The sequence below is a fragment of the Lethenteron reissneri genome, chromosome 18, assembly GCF_015708825.2.
Source record: "Lethenteron reissneri isolate LAM-NWPU_2019-01 chromosome 18, ASM1570882v1, whole genome shotgun sequence".
NCBI lineage: Eukaryota > Metazoa > Chordata > Hyperoartia > Petromyzontiformes > Petromyzontidae > Lethenteron > Lethenteron reissneri.
In genome coordinates, this window is record NC_083796.1 from 11080307 (window position 1) to 11102673 (window position 22367).

At 45.8% G+C, this 22367-nt stretch overlaps 1 protein-coding gene across 4 annotated transcripts in view; it reads right to left on the reverse strand.

Moving 5' to 3' along the window:
- Positions 1–2245: 2245 nt before the first annotated feature.
- LOC133343860 (homer protein homolog 1-like) overlaps positions 2246–22367 on the reverse strand; it is a 34141-nt gene continuing 14019 nt past the window's right edge. For 3 of the 4 annotated variants that reach the window (XM_061553788.1, XM_061553786.1, XM_061553787.1), the window contains exons 2-9: positions 19434–19590; positions 15730–15861; positions 14493–14576; positions 9548–9666; positions 8446–8719; positions 6114–6224; positions 5417–5497; positions 2246–3273 (exon numbers count right to left, since the gene is read on the reverse strand). In XM_061553788.1, the coding sequence (XP_061409772.1) occupies positions 3091–3273; positions 5417–5497; positions 6114–6224; positions 8446–8719; positions 9548–9666; positions 14493–14576; positions 15730–15861; positions 19434–19590 (1141 nt within the window). In that variant the 3' untranslated portion in view covers positions 2246–3090. The remainder of the gene's footprint in view (positions 3274–5416; positions 5498–6113; positions 6225–8445; positions 8720–9547; positions 9667–14492; positions 14577–15729; positions 15862–19433; positions 19591–22367) is intronic. The other variant, XM_061553789.1, reaches the window with a different exon arrangement.

Below are 22367 nucleotides of genomic sequence, written 5' to 3' on the forward strand. Positions count from 1 at the left end.
AAGCAGAATCCAGTGACGCACATGATGTACGAGTTCGAACTAAATTGGGCAATGCTTTTCCGACGTGGGCACATAGTGTGTGCGTGAGCGCAAGGGCTTTCAAGAGCAGCGGCAATGTGTCAGGGCGGTCACGCAGGGAGCTATTCATCAGGCAGGGAACATCACAATTCGGTGAACCAGGCTGAACCCGAGATGCACCTTTGGACGCGTGCTTAAATTCCCTTTCAGGAAACAACCTTCGTTTCAAGATACTCGCCCACCCCGTTGTAAACATTTTGTGTCCCAGGGCACGGGTCCTGGATTAGCACCCTGCTTGTCAACTTTCGTACACGAACTGGCTCCGAGGCCTCGTGGTAGGAAACGAAACTTCGTGCATCCGTGCGGCTGATCGCCGAGGCAACGTTGTCGTTGCACTCAGGAAGCAGCGACGCATTTTGCGCAGACTGGCGTATGACAAGTGATTTACTGCGAATGTCCAAACGAACAGCCAAGAAGATCGTCTCAGAAAGTCGAGAGTACGGTTGGAACGTCTATGGAAATGCAGGAAATGAGTTTGGATAAAGTGTAAAATGTCATCCTCCCGTGGTCAACGTGTGAGCCCGCATTGGGTGAAGTTACATCAGTGCACGCAGCCTCTTTGGCAGTGCTCGTAAGGCTGCACATTTAAACAAGGTTGACTACAGTCTTCTAAAGGTAAAATATCATCTTCTTGGTTCTTTCGGTAAAGTCACGTAGAAGGGAAATAATAAAATAATAACAATAAAACAAAATAAAATACAATTCTCAGGACGTTTCGGCCACAACGCAAGCAGCCGTCCTCAGGTGAAGAACAGGGCTGTCGGAAAGACACGTTCAGACGTGGTGTTCATTCAGACGCTGTCTTTCCGACAGCACTGTTCTTCACCTGAGGACGGCTGCTTGCGTTGTGGCCGAAACGTCGTGAGAATTGTATTATGTTTTATTTTTTATTCTTTTATTATTTTCCTTCTACGTGACTTTACCGAAAGAACCAAGAAGATGAATCCCTGCAGTCACGAAAGCTTTAAATCGAAAATTAAATATCATCCTCACGAATCTTCATTAACGGGACTATGAATAAAATAAAAGTCCCACAAAGTCATACATCACACGGCTGTCAATGTTCTCAAAACAAAATTTCGCACTTTTTAAACACCGTAAAACGTCGCAAGCACAGCGTTGTGAATGTTGAATAAACAGTTGCCATTAAAAAGCAGTCGGACATTCTACCTGATATGTGCCTGTCACTTGTCGACAGCTAGAATATTGATGTGGAACCCTGACCGTGTGGGTCCCCTGTGCAACAGTGTACGGGCACGGCACCCTCTGCAGAGTAATTATAAAAACACAAACAGGACGGTGCTGTGGCTTGCTTGAAAGCTTGAAAAAAACGGGAGGCCAATAAATAATTTACCAGTGGCTATATTGCGTTGTGTGCTTAGCCTGGCATTTCATCGTTTACATTCTCTTACGTACAGGAACACCGTGGGGTAATTGCTGACATGTAGCACGTGCCAATTTACGGGAAATTGTGAAATGTAACATTTTCAAGTGACCTCAGGTTCAAACGCGTAAGAAAGAGCGGCGTTCGCGTGGCCATCGGCGTTAAATGCGGTTGACAAAAAAAGACAGCAATAACGGTGTGTAAACCATAGCAAAACAACATTCCACCGTTATACCTACCACAACAATCGCCTCTCCGATTCTTAGAACATGTCCTGACATCAGACACTGGGCTGTAGATGCCAGCCATGGCACAGTGCACTCCGCAGTTTTCCTGCCCAGAGCCTGGGGTTTGTGGATCGCTTGCAGAGAGAAGCTAATGCTTTTTCAAATTATTCTATCACCGACTATTTGAGAGTGAACCCTGAGAACGGAGACCTTTATGTTAACCCACAAGCAATACGATTCTCTAGTAGGTACTGTCATAGTAAAGGCACTCCATCTGGAGACTCACAATGTATTGGCAAAAAAAACGATAAGTGGAACCGACTGTCGACCCAATAATCATCACATCGCCCTTGCTATCTCTGTGCATCACTATTAGCATGGATCCTGCGTGGTCAAGCTCGAGCCATAGCTAACACTGCATCCGATTAATACCCGGCACTTGTATTTTTTGGTATTTCCTCCATGAGCACGAGAATCGAGTGAGGATCTGAGTACAGATCATTCGGCGAGCCTGCAAGCCACACTGACGGTGGGAACATAACCATCCACCCTAAGATGAACATTTTAATTTATTCACATACACATTCAAAATTATAAGGCTGACAATTAATTGATACAATGGTAGTTAGCTGACATCTGGACATTACATAATTACATAATTTAAATAAAACACACACACGTGCTCGCACGCCAACACAAACACATACAGGGATACGACGAAGTGCATGACCCTAATTTATCTCCTGTTGCAATAGCTGCACATTCCTGCAAAAACGCCGCAAATGCAACCTATGTTTTTCTTTCCCCAGGGTTCATATGTCATGGAAAATCAGACATGGGAGTGAGGCGACTTGAAAGGCGAAAGTCTTTAGAGTTCGGGAACTAGGTGGCATTTTAACCACATGGGTATTGAGTGCATACCTTTAACCAACACCTGTTCATTCATGAATTTGCTATTGTTTTTCCAATATATTATTTTTATTATAATCAACCGAGCATTGAATGAATGAGCAAAGTTTACATCGTCTAGGTGACACTATCAAGTGTTGCTGGTGCTGCTTTCTCTAGATGCAAGATGGCCGGGTGTGTTATTGTTAATCATTATTATATTAATAACTTTGTGTGTATATATATAAACGATCAAGTGTGCCCACGGATAATACAGAAGCAAAGAATTCTGGCTTCGGGCTCGTCTCGAACACCACGAAGAAAGTGGTGAGGTGTGTCAGCTGGCCGCCAACCATTCTGGATGAGCAAGCGCGAGGCCGTCATCGTCGCGCTACCGCGGCGCCGAGTAGCGCACTTAAATGACCGTATCTCGACGCCGCGCCTACATCCGTTGTCAAACACACAAACACGCGAGTTCATCGTCACGAAAGCTGCGGAGGCGGCGGCGGCGTTTCACACGGCTAGCTGTGCGAGCGAGTTGCGCAGGTCGGCCAGCTCGGAGATCTTCCCGTCGAGCGAGCGCAGCGACGCTTGCAGCTGGGCCCTGCGCGTGGCGTCGCGAGCGCGCCCGTCTGCCAGGCGCCGCTCCAGCTCGCGCAGCTGGCTCTCCATCTGATGGGCGCGTTCCTCGGCAGCCTGCTCCCACCCAGGTGTGGCGGGGGGGGCGGTGGGGGGGAGATACCGGGAATGAAATTTTTTGCCGTCAGACTCGACAAATTGTTGGACGATGCCGCTTTGGCAGAGTTGCACGAAAACATACAGCGACAAATGCTCAACACGTTCGGCTATAACACTGCCCTTAGGATTCCATAATCGGTGATGTTTCGCACACGTGCGGTGTGCTATGAAGAAGCACCATTGCCCAAAATGTCACCTATTATATATTTTCACGACTGACTAAAGGGCAATTCTTCTCAGCCTGCTCACCAATGACTGCGCAAATGAAAGCGTCAAAGAAAAAAAATTGCTTCTGAACAAATTCCAGGTCTAAAGATGTGATATCGACTTGACTCACATGCGACAAAGATTCCTCTTATACGTAGAGCAGGTCACGAAAGTGCTTCCCTCGACGGTGTGGACCGGAATCTCAGAGGTAGCCCTGTGGTATTTACTTCCACGGCTCATTTTCTAACACAAAGAGACGTAATGCTGCGTCTCGCCGTGATGGCAACATCACAATCGGGATTAAATCTGGGACAAAAGAAATAAAATAAGAAAAATAGGCAATTTTTACACTCACCATACATGGCACCGAATTGTGTGTATCAAGAATCAATAATTTTTGGGTGATGCAATTATTTGTAACGTTGCCTTTAGCCAAATAAATAAGGTGGAACAAACAGAAGATAGGACAAGATAGACAGAACAAATGATGTACGTAATGGAGACAAAAGAGATATTACAGGTGAGGCCGTATACATGAGACCGACAGTGTAGACTGTGCACACTGGACACAGAGTACAAACAAAATACTATAAACAAGACAAAAAAGAATAAATTCCTGCAATGAATCATGGAGGGCATGTCAAGGAGGCTTTCAGATGTGACAGGCCTGCTCGGAGAGCTCACGGTACCCTTGGCTGACTGCTAAGCCAGTATTGATGAGATCTTTGCTTCTTCCAGAGAGCCATCCATTATGATACAAACTTCTCCAGAGTGGAGTGTTATTGATCTCAGCGTTGAGACCAATTTTGGCACGAAATATCTCCTACAATGCGTCATTGTTTTTTCCACATTTGAGCGCATGGAAAATAATGAGACCCACGTTTTAGGTTATTGACAATTAATTTATCACGTAGTTAATAAACGTAAAGAAGCACATTGGCATACGATATTAAAATACACTATAATCGCGAATATGATCTGTATTGGAATAACGGAGCCACAAGAAAAATAACTATCACTCAGATTTCATTCTGACTTAAGCAGCTGCATGGCCAAACGCTATCCCAAAAAACTTTGCAACGAGCGAGCGCTGAGGATGGGAAGAAAAACAAACAGTCAGAGAACCCTAAAGATGGCGAAAAATGCATTGTAACTCCAGGAAGACGGCCCACGTGGCTTGAGAAGCGCCACGCTGAGACACGCCAAATCACCCACGTGTGCATTGTTGGCCACACATCCCCCGCTCCCAGTCTTTATTGCGGCAAAAACACCCGTGGGGGCCAAAATGTGGGAATGCTCTGAGGTCTGGATCAGGGACGGGAATCAGATATGCAGTTTCTAAATACTCAGGGGAGTTTTTTTTATGTTGTTGTTTCCCTAAACATAACAAGGGCCCACTGTGGTAAAACACGTGAGCTTCGTCCATCGAAGACCAAAACAAATATATAAATAACTCTGACATGCAAATAAACAATGCAGAGTAAATGCCGTTGCTGTAAATTATTAATAATGTGGTCCTCTTCTGCCAACGCTCTACCCTCCCATCAAGAGTGGCTATAAAAACGCATTGGGCAATTTTGTTTGGCGCCTGACAAAGCCACAATTCAGGGGAAGATTCGGTACGATGCGGTGGAGACACGTCGATACCGCCGGAGCCACGCTGTGGCTCATGGGATTTACTGTCTTGGAAAGCAATGTTTGTCGATGCCTCCTTCGATGCTGCACTTTACAAAAAATAACAGGTTACAAAAAATAACGGGCCAGGAGTAGAATCCTCTACTTTTTCAGTAGGATCCTGGCTGGGTTTGTTTTTCAATTCCTTATTAATATTTTCAGTAACAATCAAATTATTGTCATCCTGTAAATGTGCAATTGCAGGTTTTGCGAGAACTACCTTTAGCTTTTGCATGACATCCTCTTTCTGTCTGTGCACCTGATTAGAATCCTCTGACATCATCTTCAGCGTCCCCAGCTCCTGCCACGAACACAAAAATACACGCTCACGTGAGGCATGTCGCGTAAGAAAAAAAAAACACCACATTTCTGGGAGGCTCAACGAGTATAAAAGGTGAGCAGGCAGCACCTCACCTCCGTAAGCCCCACCAACTTTACATAGCCACCCCCAACTCAATCACTAGCCCTGCATTCACACGGAGTGGCCTCCTCCTCGCTCTCCCTGAGCTTGGCCCTGCCACCCTCAGGTGGCCATGCTCTTGGCCGGTATGAAACCAGCAAATTTTGAACCGCAATGAAATTACGATTTTTTCCAAAAGTCTTTCTGGACATCGGGACAGGCTTCCGGGAAACCGGGACTGCACTGGCCAAACCAGAGCATTCGGTAGCTTCACTCTCATGTGAACAGTCCCCGGCCAAACTCAGACATTTCAAAGCTTTCTGCTTCCTCGGTGAACGGACACTTGACGCGGGGGTTTACGAACGAAAACATCGAGCAGGACAACGCTGCGTCTCCACACACTCATTGTTTGTACAGCGGCGAGGGGGAGAGCAGGCGAGGACGTGCAGGTGGCTCGCACGCAAGCGGGGGCACCGCGAGCGGCCGCCCTCGTTAATGTCGACGCGCATGCGCCCACCTGCTCCCGCTCCGCGAGGCGAGCCTCCAGTGCGGCCACGCGCCCGCTCAGCTCCGCGTTCCGCACCGCCAGCGCGTCAGCCTCGGCCTTCCGGCCCTCCAGCTCCGCCACCTGGAGGGGGCAGCGTGGAGGGGTCACGGGGGGGGTCACGAAAGTACGTGCGCGCGCAGCGAAAACAGCACGAGCAGCGCACACCTGCTCAGCGGGCGCGCAGTGTGCGTCCAGCAAGGAAGGGGGCCTGGCGGCTCAAGCCTCCTTGGGGTGTGGGGATGATGCACTGGGATGCCAAGCTTGTGATTCTTTGACGACATCACTTGCAATTGCATTTGACAAATACCCTTGTCCGTTTACGCATTAGTACGATAGTCACCCCATATCTGTTTCATGTTTCTGTAACTTCTGTAATTTAATTGTAATTGCACTATAATTGGTCTGAAAATTATTTAACACCGATTAATGTTTGTTAAAAATGTTTGATTACTCGTGACGCAGTTGTTTTTGCTCTCATTTCTATTTGATTCATTGCTATAATTTTGCTTGTCATTTTGGTGACTCGTGCCACTCTAGTGAATGAGCACAAGAGCCCTCCTGAAGTGCAGTCTGTACCGTAATCCAGTACGTTTGAGATGGGATTGATAGGTGGATTGCACAAAATTCACCATGCAGTGTTATGATGATAATAACACATATTCTTGGTTCTTTCAGTAAAGTCACGTAGAAGGGAAATAATAAAATAAAAAAAATTAAACAATTTTTCTTATTTCCATTCTACGTGACTTTACCGAAAGAACCAATAATATGAATCCCTGCAGTGACGAAAGCTTTAAATCGATAATAACACAATTAATATCTCCTGGAAGACCACACAAAGCCTCAAGCATTTTTCAGCATCTGTCCCACATTTGGATGTTCAGCCAATTCCTTTTAAAACAACGCTTTGCAAATGAGACAAAAGTCAAATGCCCAAGAAAAAAAAGACTACAGGGGGATAACCCAAAAGGTCCGCACAGATGGGATCATGAACTTAACAGCCAACTCCTGGACTCCTCGCAACTCGGTGAGTTAGGGAGGGTTTGTAAATTGTCTTTGAGCCATGCATCAAAAGTGTTGGATTACAGGTGTACACCACCACACCTGGCTGATGCGGCCAGCAGATGGCAGTAGAGCAAGTGGCTTGTTGACATACCTCAAGGCACGTGGTGTTTTGTGTTATCCGTCGGGGGCATTGTCCTGGTGTTCTCGTTTCACGCGAAATAACCAGCCGCGGTTTCGCCCAATAACCTGCCCTGCCCGGGAATCCTCTTGGAAACGAAACGTTATCCTCAAGTGAATCTTCCCCGGGTAAATATTTCAAAGTAATATTTTTTTGTCACCGTGCTTGCCCTCTAAGCAGCATTTGCTGGCTATTGTTGAGGTGTACAAGGTACGTGAAGGTGAAATCTTGCAGAAACCTTCATTTATGTATGTATGTATGTACGTTGAACTTCTTTCGCACCGTACATAGCTGACCGTGCTGGTTGGAAGATTAACGCTCATCAAGGGTGCACGAAGGAAGAACTAAAGGAAGAGGCAGGTCGAACCTCACGTGGTAGAAGTTGGCTAGGCCAGGTGTGCATGTATCAGAAGTAGTGTGCTTGTATCAGAAGTTGCCCTTTGCTCCCCCAGCCACCCCCAAGTGTAATATGAGGTGCGTTCCTTATATTGTAACGGTGTTTATATTACGAGAGCTCTTATCTGTCCACATCTGTTGTATACAAAATCTCGAAGTAAAATGTGCTCTTTCTCAAGGGGAGCAGCAGATGGAAATAGCGTGCACCTCGGGTAAAGTTTGATGGCGTTGACGATGTTTAACAATGCCGAGCGATGGGAGATTTGGAGCCCCCTGCCCGGTTTGCGTATTCATGCGCGCTCGCTCTGGCAATCGTTATTCACCGAGATCAATTCACAAGGTGCCAAAGCAATCGGCGTCAAACTTTAAGTTGCGCAGTGGCGCTCTATTCTCTATCCACGGTGATCCACGCACGGATATCCCATTGATTTCAAAATAGCACTCTTTCTTCTGAACAGGTGATTGGATATTCAGAAAGCAATTGTCCATATCTTTCAAAAGGCGAGTAATAAAAGATGTAATACGTTCGTTTAAAATGGAGGAAGCCATGTAGGAGGCTCAGAAATGAAATGTAATTTCCCTATATTTCATCCCTATTAGTTTAACACCACCATGAATTTCTCCATGCAGGTGAAAAGAACTCAAGGACGATGGAATGCAGCGACATCCTGTAGCCGCTGCGCTGAGAACGAACGCATTTCTTCTTCTTGCCGTTGGCCGCACCTTGTGCTGAAGTTGCTCGCACTCGTGCCGGCACGCTGCCATCTCCGCTGCCCATGTTTCCGTGCGGCCCGGGGCCTGCATGCCAGCCACAGGGGCCTGCATGCCAGCCACAGGGGCCTGCATGCCAGCCACAGGGGCCTGCATGCCAGCCACAGGGGCCTGCATGCCAGCCACAGGGGCCTGCATGCCAGCCACAGGGCCCATCGAGAGGGGGCGGACCCCTTTGCTGTTCTGCGGGGGCCCATCCCGGCGCAGCACCGCCGCCTCGGTTGGCCTGCGCACGAACGCACGAACGCACGATCACATCCAGTCGACGCCTTGATTCGATGACGAGTATGGTACGCAAGTACGTTCAACTTTATTTCGCACCATACGTAGCCGACCGTGCTCATCGGTGGTGCGGAGAGTAGCGTGGCTCCGGCGCCGGGGGAGACAAGTAGCAAGGTCGAGTGGCGAGGCCTTGGGGAAACGGTGTGCCTGATCGCCGTTATCAAGTTGTCATCGCGGCTCCTCCTACTTGGCGGCTCACGTGGCCACGAACGCGATCAATTTAATTTTATCCAAGGCCACAGACGCCGCTGAGAACCCGTTCACGAAAAAATACGCGCCTCTGCCAAAAACTGCCAACGATGCACATCAGTCTCATTTTGGAAAGTGGGGAAAAAATTGGTCACTCTTCTCGATGTGCTAAATTGTGTAGGGGATCCAATATACAGAACTTGTTTGAAAGCAACTCCATGAATTAAATAACAAAGATTAATTTCCTACAAAGTGGGGATGTATTACAAATGCAACCATGCACACAGCTGCGCGCATTACCTCTGGGAAACAAACGTTCGCATATCGTTGTGCAAGTCAGTCCTACTTCACTTCAACTCAGTGGGTCATGAAAACCTAGAGATGCAGCCCTTTAGCCGTGTGCTTGATTGTGGAAAGGCATTCGGAATCTGTATTTGGCATACGGGCGGCAGGCTTAGAATGCCCTGGTTTATTACACACCAGGCACACACTTCACTTGCAAGTGGGGTTAGTGCACACGTGCGCACGTGTGTACGTCATCGCAACAGGACCGGGTTAAGCGGATCTCCCAAGCCACACGTACTTCTCCGACACCGGAGGGCGCGGCCTCTCGTTCAGCTTGTTGAGCCTCTCCAGCGGGCCCAGAGGTCTCGGTGGGAGCTTGCCAGTGTCCGTGGTGGAGGACGGCCCCGTGCCGGACCCCTGCACGAACAGAAAGCCAACAATTTGTCTGTAACCGGTGACCCCCCACGTGAAATGGGACAGGTTGCCTTGAAGTCACAACGTTGCTGCCCATCTCCCACAAACACAGGGGCTGGGAGGGCGATTCGTGTCTCGTAATGAAGCCGACACAAAATGGGACATCGGTCATGATGACATGACATGGTTAATCAGCTCCACATTGAGATATTAACCAGGCATTCTCTTTGTGTGGTGCCTCGAAAAAAAATTACAAATTTTGTGTCATCATGACATAATTCCACTAAAACGAGTATGGGAAATAAACAGAGGTCGGGAGCAAAGAGCCAAGGTTTGTCTGCAACTGACAGCTGGGATAGAGGAGTCAGTTGACCTGACTGCTCCTTGCGTACTTCACATGAATTGCTGTAGAACAACGGACGGTATATACGTGTGACAGCAGGCTAATGGGTCTGTAATTCCTCAAATAAGTTGTGTATCCTTTTTTTTTTCAAAGAAAAGTAATTCAGCATTCAATCCATGATGAGGTATTTCATTTAAATTGTAAACATTTCGTAAACAGGTCCTACTAATTTTGTTTAAACAACTGGATCCCGCTACGTTATTGATGTCCACAATTATTGCATCGAGTCTGGAAGCTTTTGTCTGCTTAACAGTGCAAAGGACAGATATTATTTCCTTCTTCAGGTGCGATATCTGGAATCTACTTTTCCTCTTCCTGCAGGACACACCACGAGAAGAGACGATGGCCGACGGACGCAACAGAGGACGGGACGGCAGCCAAAAGAGAGAAGCACCCAGGATTGAAAACCGCCGCTGAAACGGAGTGATGAGATTGGCTCGTGTGCAGGATCCGTGAAGGATGGCATCGGGATGGAGAGTCTTTCATCCAGTATGGAATATGTCAGTGATGGTGGTGGTGGTGGTGAACTACCACCACCATGCTTCAAAGTTCATCGGATTTCTACAGGATAAACATTTTGTTTTTATTTCGATTTAAAGCTTTCGTGACTGCGGGGATTCATCTTCTTGGTTCTTTTGGTAAAGTCACGTAGAAGGGAAGTAATAAAATAATTAAAATAAAACATAATAAAATTATTCTCACGACGTTTCGGGCCACAACGCAAGTAGCCGTCCTCAGGTCTGTCGAGGCGACAGCGTCTGTCGCCTCGACAGACCTGGTTTTCACCTGAGGACGGCTACTTGCGTTGTGGCCGAAACGTCGTGAGAATAATTTTATTATGTTTTGTTTTTATAATTTTATTACTTCCCTTCTACGTGACTTTACCGAAAGAACCAAGAAGATTCTGTTTTTAACTAGAAATTCCGCACAAATGTACGTAACGCATATACTCTCAATGGAACTGTCCTGTCTTGCTGTCGCGTGCTCCACTCACATTCCGGCTTTACAAAATGCCTTAACATTTGAATGCTAAATTTTGTATGGACAATGAGTGCATGGCACATGAAAGAAAGGCATTGCAGGGGGGATGATGGTTGCCTCTATCCCGTGTACAATCAATTTCAGATGAACCCCACAGACTACGTGTTTTCTCACTGCCAGTTAAATAACAGAACACTCAATACACATCTGCCAGTTATTTTGGTAAGATGTAATATATATATGTTTATACAGGAATATAGAAACGCATCGGGATATATTATCCCTTCGCGGTCCTCTCAATGTGCTTGTATTTTGCGAAATTGGCATGACCGAAGGTGTATGTATAACTTTAGAAAAACTTCTACGCTGTTTATTTTGCTGTTTTTATGGCCAAGTCCCACAGGAAAAAAATGCATCTAAGTTTTATGCATTCTATATTTGGTGCCTGGCGTTTAGACCAAACACACGATGGATTAAATGAAGAAAAAATATGTTTATACAAAATAGCATTTGTTATTTTTATTGCTATTTTTTAAATACGTTAATTTGTAAAATGTTCTTCTCCGGCTTAACGTTAATATTTTTGGCTATTTCATTATTAATTTACTTCCCTCGTTTAACAAGAGTGTGCGGGGTTCATGCAAGCTGGCTTGGTGAGCGCCGCTGGCAAAACTCCAAAGCAAATCATTCTTGGTTTGGTTGCGTGATTTGTGTGTTTAAACAATGTGCTTCTATCAGCTGTGCTAACAAAACAACAACCGAGGCTCAAAACACTCACACCGTACCTTGAGCCACGCCACCAGTGCTTACAGTACTCAGGCCAAAGTTGAGGGCATCAGAGAAACGCGTTCAGAATTTGCCCCGGCAGTGTTGGATTCGTCAACACATTCGCGGACGACCTCGGTTTAATTCCCGGCAGAGGTCGCAACCGGGTACCCGATACCCGTACCCACCCGATACCCGGCCTCCCGTACCCGGCCGGGTACGGGTACCTGTTTGCGACCCTGGTGCGGCCGGGTACGGGTAGGCCGTGAGTCACTGGTGAGTAACTGTTTGTCACTCATTTCCCAACGTCTTGTCTCTTCTCACAATTCAAGTTCCTAGAATCAACCCACCCGCGCCTGCAACATGGCTTCATCCCAGAGGTCGCAATCAGGTACCCGATACCCGTACCCTACCCGTACCCGGCCGGGTACGGGTAGGGTACAGGTACGGGTACGGGTAGGGTACGGGTAGGGTACGGGTACGGGTAGGGTACGGGTACGGCCGGGTACGGGTACCCGTTTGCGACCCTGGTGCGGCCGGGTACGAGTAAGGAATCAAAACCCGTTTGCGACCTTCTGATTCCCGGCCAAGGCTAACATCAGTGGCGAGTGTGATGCTACGCGGGCCAGGGTGCTCACCTTTTGTCCACCAACCCAGACTCACCAGTGTGGTCGAGTAAAGTTAATCGACCCCCAGGGCTTTATCCAGAAGTGGACTGCCAAAGGGCCAAATATTCAATCTTGACTTAAACAATTCGTGACTGCAGGAATTCATACTCTGAGTCTTTCGGTAAAGTCACGTAGATAGAAAAATGAGAAAATAAGAAAAAAATCAACAAAGATTTGTTCATGAAGTCATCCAGATATATATAAACACGGACACAATTTCAACCGAGAGGATGGGTACAAACTGAGCAATCATTGGAAGGACGTAATTAACCAGGTAAAGTCGCAACTGGCTGTGATGATTCCATCCTTCCTGCCTATGTTAGCAGTTATTTCCGACTCTTTGAGTTACATTACCTTGTTAAATGTCTCTACATTAACAGGCTAAATGTCTCACTAACATAGCTGCTGCTCCCTTTTCATCGATGCGGCGGTGGCGCTCGTTGTTTAATCGGCCGAATGTCTCTCATCAACACAGCCGCTGCTGTGGGAGCCGTCTCACATTGACACGCTAATCTCTAATCTCGACCAATGCAATGGCTTCAACACTGTAGTCGTGGGGTTACATTAACTGATTGACATGCTAATCTCTAGCAATACAATGGCCGAGGTGTACCGAGCTCTGCGATCTTACATTTACTTGCAAATTCCATCTCTAGCCCCGCCCACTTACCCTTGGGTTGTGCCCATCTCAGACCTTTATAACCTTTGGCTGCAGCAACTCTCTCGCTGCATTTCTTCCTGCCTCAGCAGTCTGCCTGCTGTATTTTTCACCTGAAGACGATTGCTTGTGTTGCAATCGAAACGTCGTGATTTTTATTATTATTTTTCTATCTACGTGACTTTACCAAAAGACCCAAAGAGGCCCAATACTAATTACGTATATATTGTTTATGTTTACATTGACACGAATGCACCCAGCATGCACGAAAGCGGTACAGCAAAGCGAGTAAATTTGGATTTTCTTTAGTAAATTGTGGGTACCCCATCTAATAAAATCCATCTTGCTAGCACGGAAAAGCACGCTTTGACAACAGCTCCAAATGCCTCGTTTCACAGGACTTGTATAAATATTCAGACTTTCATCCCCGATGCCCTGCCAACAACTGCTATGGCCTTAGTTCAGAATATTTTGTGTGGCCAATAATGGAGTCTTGCACACCCCTGGCAGCCACTAGTGCAGGTTCTGGCAGAGGAGCGAGTTCATCTTGATTCGCATGACACGGCTGCCAAAGCTGCCCTTTGCCCACATTTTTCCTCGAGGACTGCATGTGAAGGAACACGATTTAGCGGCTTAATGGTCAGCACGCTCACCTCCAGGTTCATGGCTTGTCAGATAGAATGCATGCAACGACTAGCTTAAAGAAACCACCTTTTTGCATGTGTCTGGCCCCTGGTAAAAGAGCAGGCTAAATCCTTTGGGAGCAATGAGGACCCCTAACACCTGACAGCAGTATCATCTCAAGTCAAATTGCCTCCCTGAAATGGAGCAGTGGTCATCTCCATTGGTGGCCCCGAGGTCAAGTGGTAGAAATTCCACATTGCTATGGTGGGTGACCAGCCCTACCATGGGATAACCACTGTTAAAAAATAAAAATAAATATTTAAAAAAATTAAAATAACTACATTTAATTAAATCACGACGTTTTGGAGGCAACACAGGCTTCCATCATCAGGTGGAACAGCCACAGCTAAATTACGTGACTTTACCGAAATAACCAAAGAGTATGGTTCCTTGCAGTTACGAAAACTTAAAATCTAGATTTAACCACTTTTCACTTCTGACAAAGCAGTACTTATGTTATCCATCCTAGAGGGATGATGGGCTGAGTCAACCTCTGATCGCTCGTGAGTGGAGAGCTATAACCGCCCGGTCAGCTTCTTTGCGCTCATGATGATAGTGAGGATAGTGGAGTATTTTGGGCTGGATGTATATAATAATAATAAGCATTCTGCGAAAGGCTATTCTTGTTGCTCTGTGTGTGCAAGTCGAGTGGTGGTGTCCATGCCCATACCGTGGCAGCGCCATTCACCCCGTCCTGCGTCGGCTGCTGTTTGCCCGCAGAAGCCTCCTTCATCTCCTCGAACTTCTGGGAAAACTGTAAAAGAGGTTGGAGGCAAAAGATGATAGGCTCACCGGCTAATTATACAGGAACATCATCACGGTCATTACACATTGCACAAACATTTCAGTAGACATGTCAGAGCAGCTGTACATTTCAGAATAGCCAAGTTTGCATGCATTTGCAGAATTACAAATTGACTTGTGACCACTGCTATAATTAATTCTATAGCCAGAGCATGGTGAATATTTAATGGGATCAGCCAGATGTTCTTTTTGAAGAACTCCCTGTCAGGAAAAGTAACTAAGTGTGATGCGAACTTGCACAGCCATCTATAGAAGGTTGCTCTTTAGAAAATGCAGTCTCCTGGAATATGTTCTGGATCGTTTACATGCCTTGTCTGCTCTTCCCCCCTCTCACCTCATCGCACGGTATTTCGTATCGAAACCGGCACAACTGCATAATATTTCAACCTGACGAAAAGACGAAGACTACGATCCTCCTTACTGTAGTCGACACAACTCGTTTGTCCGTGTAGAGTTTCGTGCATATTTCCGCATTAGTGCCACCGTCAGTGAACTAGAAATAACAACACGCAGATGTGCTCGCCAACAGCAGGAAGGCACGACTCCCATAATGCCCTGCCTGCATGCCAGGTGACCACCACGGTGCTTGTACAATGCTCTCAGCCTTGTCTAGACCACCAACTCAAAAGAGATCTGAAATTGTGGCCACATTATTGTTAAGTACAGCAACAACAAAACAAAGTTAATTGAAAGTGCACGCATTGTTCCTGATTTCATGAGTCTTGTTCATTAATTCTAGATTTGAAGCTTTCGTGACTGCAAGGATTCATATTCTTAGGTTTTTTCGGTAAAGTCACGTAGGTAAAACATTAAAATTAACAAAAGTAAAATAAAGTAAAAATCACGACGTTTCGGAGGCAACACAAGCTTCCGTCTTCAGGTGGAACCGTCACAGCCACGACAGCTGTATCAAGTAAATGAGAGATTGCAAGAGCTACCACTCCATTTATATAATGGTTGGAGAGGGGGGAAGGGCCAAGTACGGCACACTTTTTATTTATATGGTAAGGTGAGGCTTAAGAGGGTGAGCCTTTGTCATGGAGAGGTACGGTTTGTTTACGGGGTGCCATGGATGTGATTTGTCGGCAAACTCCTGCACCAACCTCCATGAGCAGCTTCTCCGAGTTGAAGCCCAGCCCGAACACCGTGTTGGCCTTGCTGTCAGCCCACTGGCCAAACTTCTGCGATGTCTTGGTGAACTTCATGCTTGGCAGTATAGTGCTGTTGATGATGACCTGCCCAGGCATGTGTACACAGCCTCGTTTAGACAGCAGTTTATATCTTTATTGCCCTCCACCTTGGTGAAGAACTCAAAGTGCACACAATTCGCAGCATCTGGTTTAAAAGAAAAAAACTTTTCATACCAAAAATTAAAAAAAAGTTGCCCGGACACAGCGTCAAAAATATATTTGTTCACTATTTTTCTTTTAAATTAAAAAAATATTTTCCACAAAAGGCAGAAAATAGTATGTGTAACGTACACCCCAACAATCTAGTGTTGCTTTAGCCTTTATTCAAAATACTGAAGTGCAGGTAGGTATACAAAGTAAACACAGATTTGGAGCGTACAGGAATAACACAAAGAATAACTTGCGCCAGCAGCATGAACCACACTGGGGCAATTTTTTTTCCTGATCCAGTGTACGGGCTGATGCTGCACGCGTTACCGAACGGGGCGGGGGGGGACGCAGGAGTTTAAAACTCACACGCATAGCCCCGATCTACACCTGAAGTATCCAAGCAACATTTAAGGCAGCATGTGCTTTGAATTGCAATGTATGAATGAATAACAGCATTGTCTTTGTGGCCAGGTGTGGTTTTTTTTGTTATCATCAAGGAAGAAAAACCACGCATATGTATGGTTGCTGTACCCACGGGTACCGTTTGTGCTGGGAAGTATGTTACTTGAGATAAGTTTTTGTTTGAAGCCGCATAAGGAGATGATGTAACGCGGCGTGCGACATCGCAAGATGGCGTCACACGTAATGACATCATCAAGACATGCCGTTACACACAATCACGTCGTCATCACGGCCGACAAGGCTCATCTTTTTTAGTGCTGGTTATTTATCCCCATCTTTTTTTATCACTTTGGCCGGTGTTCTACAGAGTAAGTGGGGCTAACAGTAAAATAACTTTAGACTGCAATTGTGGAATGCTTTGACGTTGTCCGCAGGATGAGTCGCCCTGAAAGATGGTTTCTTAGCTCAATGGGCTTCACTCGGGAAATAAACTTTCGATTGTGATACTGGCCCATCTCCATACCTGTCAACCCCTCATCGGTGCCGCTACCTCATTACAGACCAATTCAGACCTTACTGGTCACCCCGTGCCCTTATAGATCTCAACGTTCATCCTACAAAGTCCCATCACAACGGAGAAACACAAACAAATATATATTTTTTGCCCGTATTGAAATGGCTATACGCTGTATAGACCTGAAAACTCAATTTCCCTTTACAAGAATACGGGTAAACCGTATGGGTTGAGAGGTATGCATCTTCATGATATATCATAACGCCCTGTCACAGACAGACAAAGAGGACAGATTTACGCTTTCGGCCTTAGTTAAATTTGGCCAAGGAACTCAAGCAGCACACTTCTGAAAAAGTTTTGATGCTAATTTGAGGCTTAAACTGGGATAGAACGCAACTGTTGTTAGCGCTTACCGAAGAGCACTCACGAGTAAGAGTCTAGCGAGGATTGGGAAGTTACTCGTGCATGGTTTCTGTATCCCCTTTGCACAAGTGGACAGCAGAATTCCATTGGAAAGAATGTCATTTTTGCGGCTTTTATTTCTACTCTAATTCATTCAATCAACACGCGCCCACATCTGCGATGTCCGTGTTGGAAGTGCGGTCAAAGACAACGGCACGAGCGCTGAAACGCCCACGAAGGGGCGTTGAAAGAAGCGCATTTCAACTCAAATAATCACGAAGCGAAGCAGCACTTGATGATCGTGAGAGAGCCACCAGAATAGTAATAATAATGCTTCATTGTATATAGTGGCATTCATGCTAATAGCATCCCGTAACTCTGTACACGAATTATATTTGAGGACCAATTCCCATGTACAGCCACTCCCCAAGTAAATGAAAACCCTACTACCAAGCGAAATCTAAACTGAATAAACAAAATTAAGAAATGGCACAAAAAGAAAACAAAAAGCACAACAAATAAATTCGTCCATGAGGTCGCATCCCAGACCACAATCCCAACTTCCCAACTGAGTCAGGAAACCTACGCAGGAGCAGCAGTGGTGGAGAACCAAAAAGAGCTGTGACTTATTGACATCAATCTCGCCCAATGTCCAAAAAGCGATGACCTTTGTTTCAGCGAATGCCTAGATGACGGATATCGCGCTCAACGCCGTGTCAAGGAGAGCAAGGGAACCTGAAGAAGACGCAACGCATCGCTACCGGAAAAGACCACAGCACGACGGAACATTAACGGAGGGACGGCAGCTGACGCACACCATACTACGGACAAAGTGAGGCGCCATGGAAGAGGGGTCCGTGCCGAGAGGTGAGATGACAGCCCAAAGTACAACCACTATGCAAAAGATAAACACGGAGGGGATTTTCCACTCAGTTGTGGATTTGTGCTGGACGACGCGTGGCAAAGTGCTTTTCCTAGCCCACAGAAAAATACGGCTCAAAGCACTGCCTCTTAATGTACAGGGTTAACAGCAGCATGTTCATCTTCTTGGTTCTTTCGGTAAAGTCACGAAAAAGGGAAATAATAAAATAATAAAAATAAAGCATTATAAAATAATTTTCACGACGTTTCGGCCACAACGCAAGCAGCCATCCTCAGGTGGAGAGCAGGTCTGTCGAGTAGACAGACTCTATCGTCGTGAGAATCATTTTATTATGTTTATTTTATTTTTTCCATTCTACGTGACTTTACCGAAAGAACCAAGAAGAAGCGTCGGGTAGGTGAAGAAAGGACCCAGGAGTGGATCGGGTATCATTACGAACTGCTCATGCTGGCCGTGGCTATGAATTAAACTCAGCTCACCAAGTTCATAGCTAAAGCGAGCTAACCACTGCACCACTGCTCTCCCACGTGTTATTTTAGAATATATATGCAAATGTATACAATACAAACCAGATTTTCCCTCCGTATGGCAGTACAACTCAACTCATTATTGCAAGATTACAAGTTCAAATTCCGGAGAGGGACTGACTCAGACTATGATCCTTAATGGCTGGCTTAGTTAAATGAGTCGAACACTCGGGGAATTGTTACTAATCTTATTGACGCCACAAAGTATTACCAACGTTATGAAAATCTCTCATCGTTTATTATCTGCGGAGCGAAATATGGCGGAAAATGTTTTCACCTTTCTACACAGCCCCCCCCCCCCTCCCCCATTTCATGGCTCAACGTCCCCATCGTCGATGATAAGGCACGTGTCAGCTGCCATTCCTAAGTAATCACGTGTTGCTCTTTAGCCTTTTCCCATGACAGATGCTGGTCCGTTCTCATACGAGAGACTGGCATCCGCAACCACTGGCTCAGGAACACCCACGAATATTACTATCACTTCCCGTGTGAGCAAGCAGACACTCATTGCTCGATTGTGAATGATGAGATAAAACCATGTAAACTGTGAGATTATGCTTAAAATAACACAATTAACTGCTCGTGGTGTTAACCGGCACGAGCCTTTGAATGGAATTCTCCGCAGCCGAACAAATGATTAGGCCGCTGGAGCCCTCCCACGCGTGTGTGTCCGCGCGTGTGTGCGTACGTGCGTGTGTGCGTGCGTACGTGCGTGCGTGCGTGCATGCAAACCGTGCACCTTGGTGCCATCGATGCTGATGATGCGGTGGATGTTGCGCACGGCATCGTGGTAGAAGGAGACCCGGACCACCTGCTGGCTCACGGGCAGCCAGGAGCGCTGCGTCGTTGGGTCGATCTGGAACACCTGCGCCTCGGACGAGAATACGGGCTGCTCCCTGAAACACAGCACGCACACGACGGGACAGCGTTGGTGCGCGGACAGTGCCAAAGTGTCTCCTGGTCCCAGACGAGAGCTGTGACTACACTTATAAATCTTCTTGGTTCTTTCGGTAAAGTCACGTAGAATGGAAATAATAAAATAATAAAATAAAGCATAATAAAATTATTCTCACGACGTTTTGGCCACAACGCAAGCAGCCGTCCTCAGGTGGAGAACAGGTCTGTCGAGGAGACAGAGTCTGACTCAAATTCAGACTCATGTTTTATGTTTATTATTTTATTATTTCCATTCTACGTGACTTTACCGAATAAACCAAAAAGATGAATCACTGCAGTCACGAAAGCTTTAAATCGAAATACACTTATAAATACAAATAAATGTTTAATTCATCAGCTTATTGTATTTTTGGACTACATCTGGCTGGATTTATTTAAGCAGGCAATCAAACTCTGGACCAGTTTCGAACTTCTGGGTCTCGTGAGCAGAGTCAGGATTGTTAAATCTTTGCTGCTGGGTAACCAGATGTCACTGGCAACAGCACTCCAACTAAATGCTGGGGCACCTGCCCAACACAAAGAGCAATATTCAACACAAACTCATTATGCGTTATCGTGGAGCATTATGGGTAAAACACATGATAACAGAACTCTGTTCTGGGCCTCCACATAATAATAAAATAAATTGACAAGAATAGACACAACATTGTTATATTTGATTTATCTGTAGATGCACAGAATGGGGTTCTCCTTATATATTTTTTGACCCATAATGATTTTTTTAAATGTACTTGTGGATTCTCTCATCAGTGGCTCTGAGGTGGCAGGTAGCTCCGAAAATCAGATAACTTCACAGTAAAAAAAGAAGTCATCATCATCATCATACAACCATAAATATGGGGTGTGCTTGTGGGAAAATGTGGCTTATATATGTAATCAATCAATCAAGGGTTTTTACACAGACAGCACATGAAATTTAAGGCAACATCGCAGCGTGGATAAAATGGTCAGTTCACCGGGGAACGCCGGGCACCAAGGTGTAAAGCTGTCTGCCGTGTCGTGAGATTCTGCTGTGTGTCGTGTTCAAGTTGCAAGCTTCCTCCCCGTGAAGGCGATTCACAGGTGAGCAATACTACAGTACAGGCTTTCATGATTATGCTGTATATCTCTCTGCATTTTATGAGCATTTTCTCACCCATTTAGAAAGGTTGATAAACGATTACAATCTGAATGAGACGCATAATTGGTCGATATGCTACTCCCATGTAAAAAAAAAACCTCTTCAGCATTACACTCATGATAATGTATGTCCAAAATCGTTTAGCTGTCCACTTCAACATTCCCAACTGCGGGAGCCAGTTTCTCCGTAGGACAACCACTAAAGACTTCCCACAAAGTGCCACGTATCTGAAAACAACCCTGGAGGGACGATTGCCTGAGTTGACCCCTGGCTGAGATTCTGTACCGGAGACCTTCCAATTGTGAGCCAAGCGCTTTCACCACTTAACAGCAGCCCAACCCAACCGGATATTCGCAACCCAGCCAAATATTTACCGTAAAAAAAATATGCAAGTGCCTCTAATAATATTGCCAGTAGAGTGGCACTGCTTTCTATGCGTAAAATTAAGTCAGTGGTCGGGGACTCCATATTTCTATAGCAGGGGTGCAGTATCAGCAGGTAGTGCTCATTTGACTGACTCAAGATGAGTGTTGATGGTGTTGAGGTGGCCTTGTCTGGGATTTGAACTTTGCAATTATGACGGAAAGCCTTGCTGCTCAACCAAATGTGCTACTGCATTTCTACGACGACGACGACACCTGCAGGCCTGTGGTGTAAGAAGCCTCTAGGAAAATCGGTGTTTCTCCAGTCTAAATAATGTCACTCAGATCCTGTTAGTGTTGATAAATTATGTTGAGCTATGTATGTAAACGTATAAATGGGAACTCTCGTTGAGATGGCATACCTTCTCGTAGAGACCTAGTAATGCCAAACTCCCAGCGACTTAAATATATCAAACTTGATTTGGAGCTTGACTCAAATATATGTTACAACTGATGGTCGTGGTTAGGTTCAAGATTCAATCATTTTATGTCCCATTTTCACCGTCACATTTCAGTTGTTTTCATTTTCTTTTCTGCAGTTCTGTTCAAGAATACAGCAATTTCCGTACCATTTACATACAACTGACATAATAAAATGGACGGTCGATTCTTATACACCCGAATCTACGAACGCATCGTAAGCTTACGAATCGATATTAAATTGATTAATAAATGCATCGTGGCCTTGCCCAACACCTACATTTCATGTAAAGCAAAAGTTATTTTGGCGATATTTCTTCGGCAGTGTTGCAGAAGCACAAATCATAAAAACCTCAAAACGTTCCATCAATAACGCTGCGGCCTTCAAAGGAAAAATATATAAAAGGTGACATTTCGGGCAATTGAACCTTATGGCGGGACCCTGGGGTCCCATTAGCCCCCGGCTCTCGCATAAACTTTGTTGCGACGTCAATTTATGCCTGTTGAAAGCGAACGACATGGAAATCTATTCCTCTCGACGAGCTCTACACGATGCGCTAATCAAAGTTTTGTTCATGACTACGGCAAATTTTACAACGACGGGTGCTTGGTGAAGAACGAGAGGACTGATTTTTGTTGGGTCGCGGCGTTTATGTGCGCGGTGGGACGGAGTCGCCAAAAATAAATTTATTAATTGCGATTTTGACTTCTGTTTATAAAGTTCAAATGCCCTTCTACGTAAATAGAGCAGCCA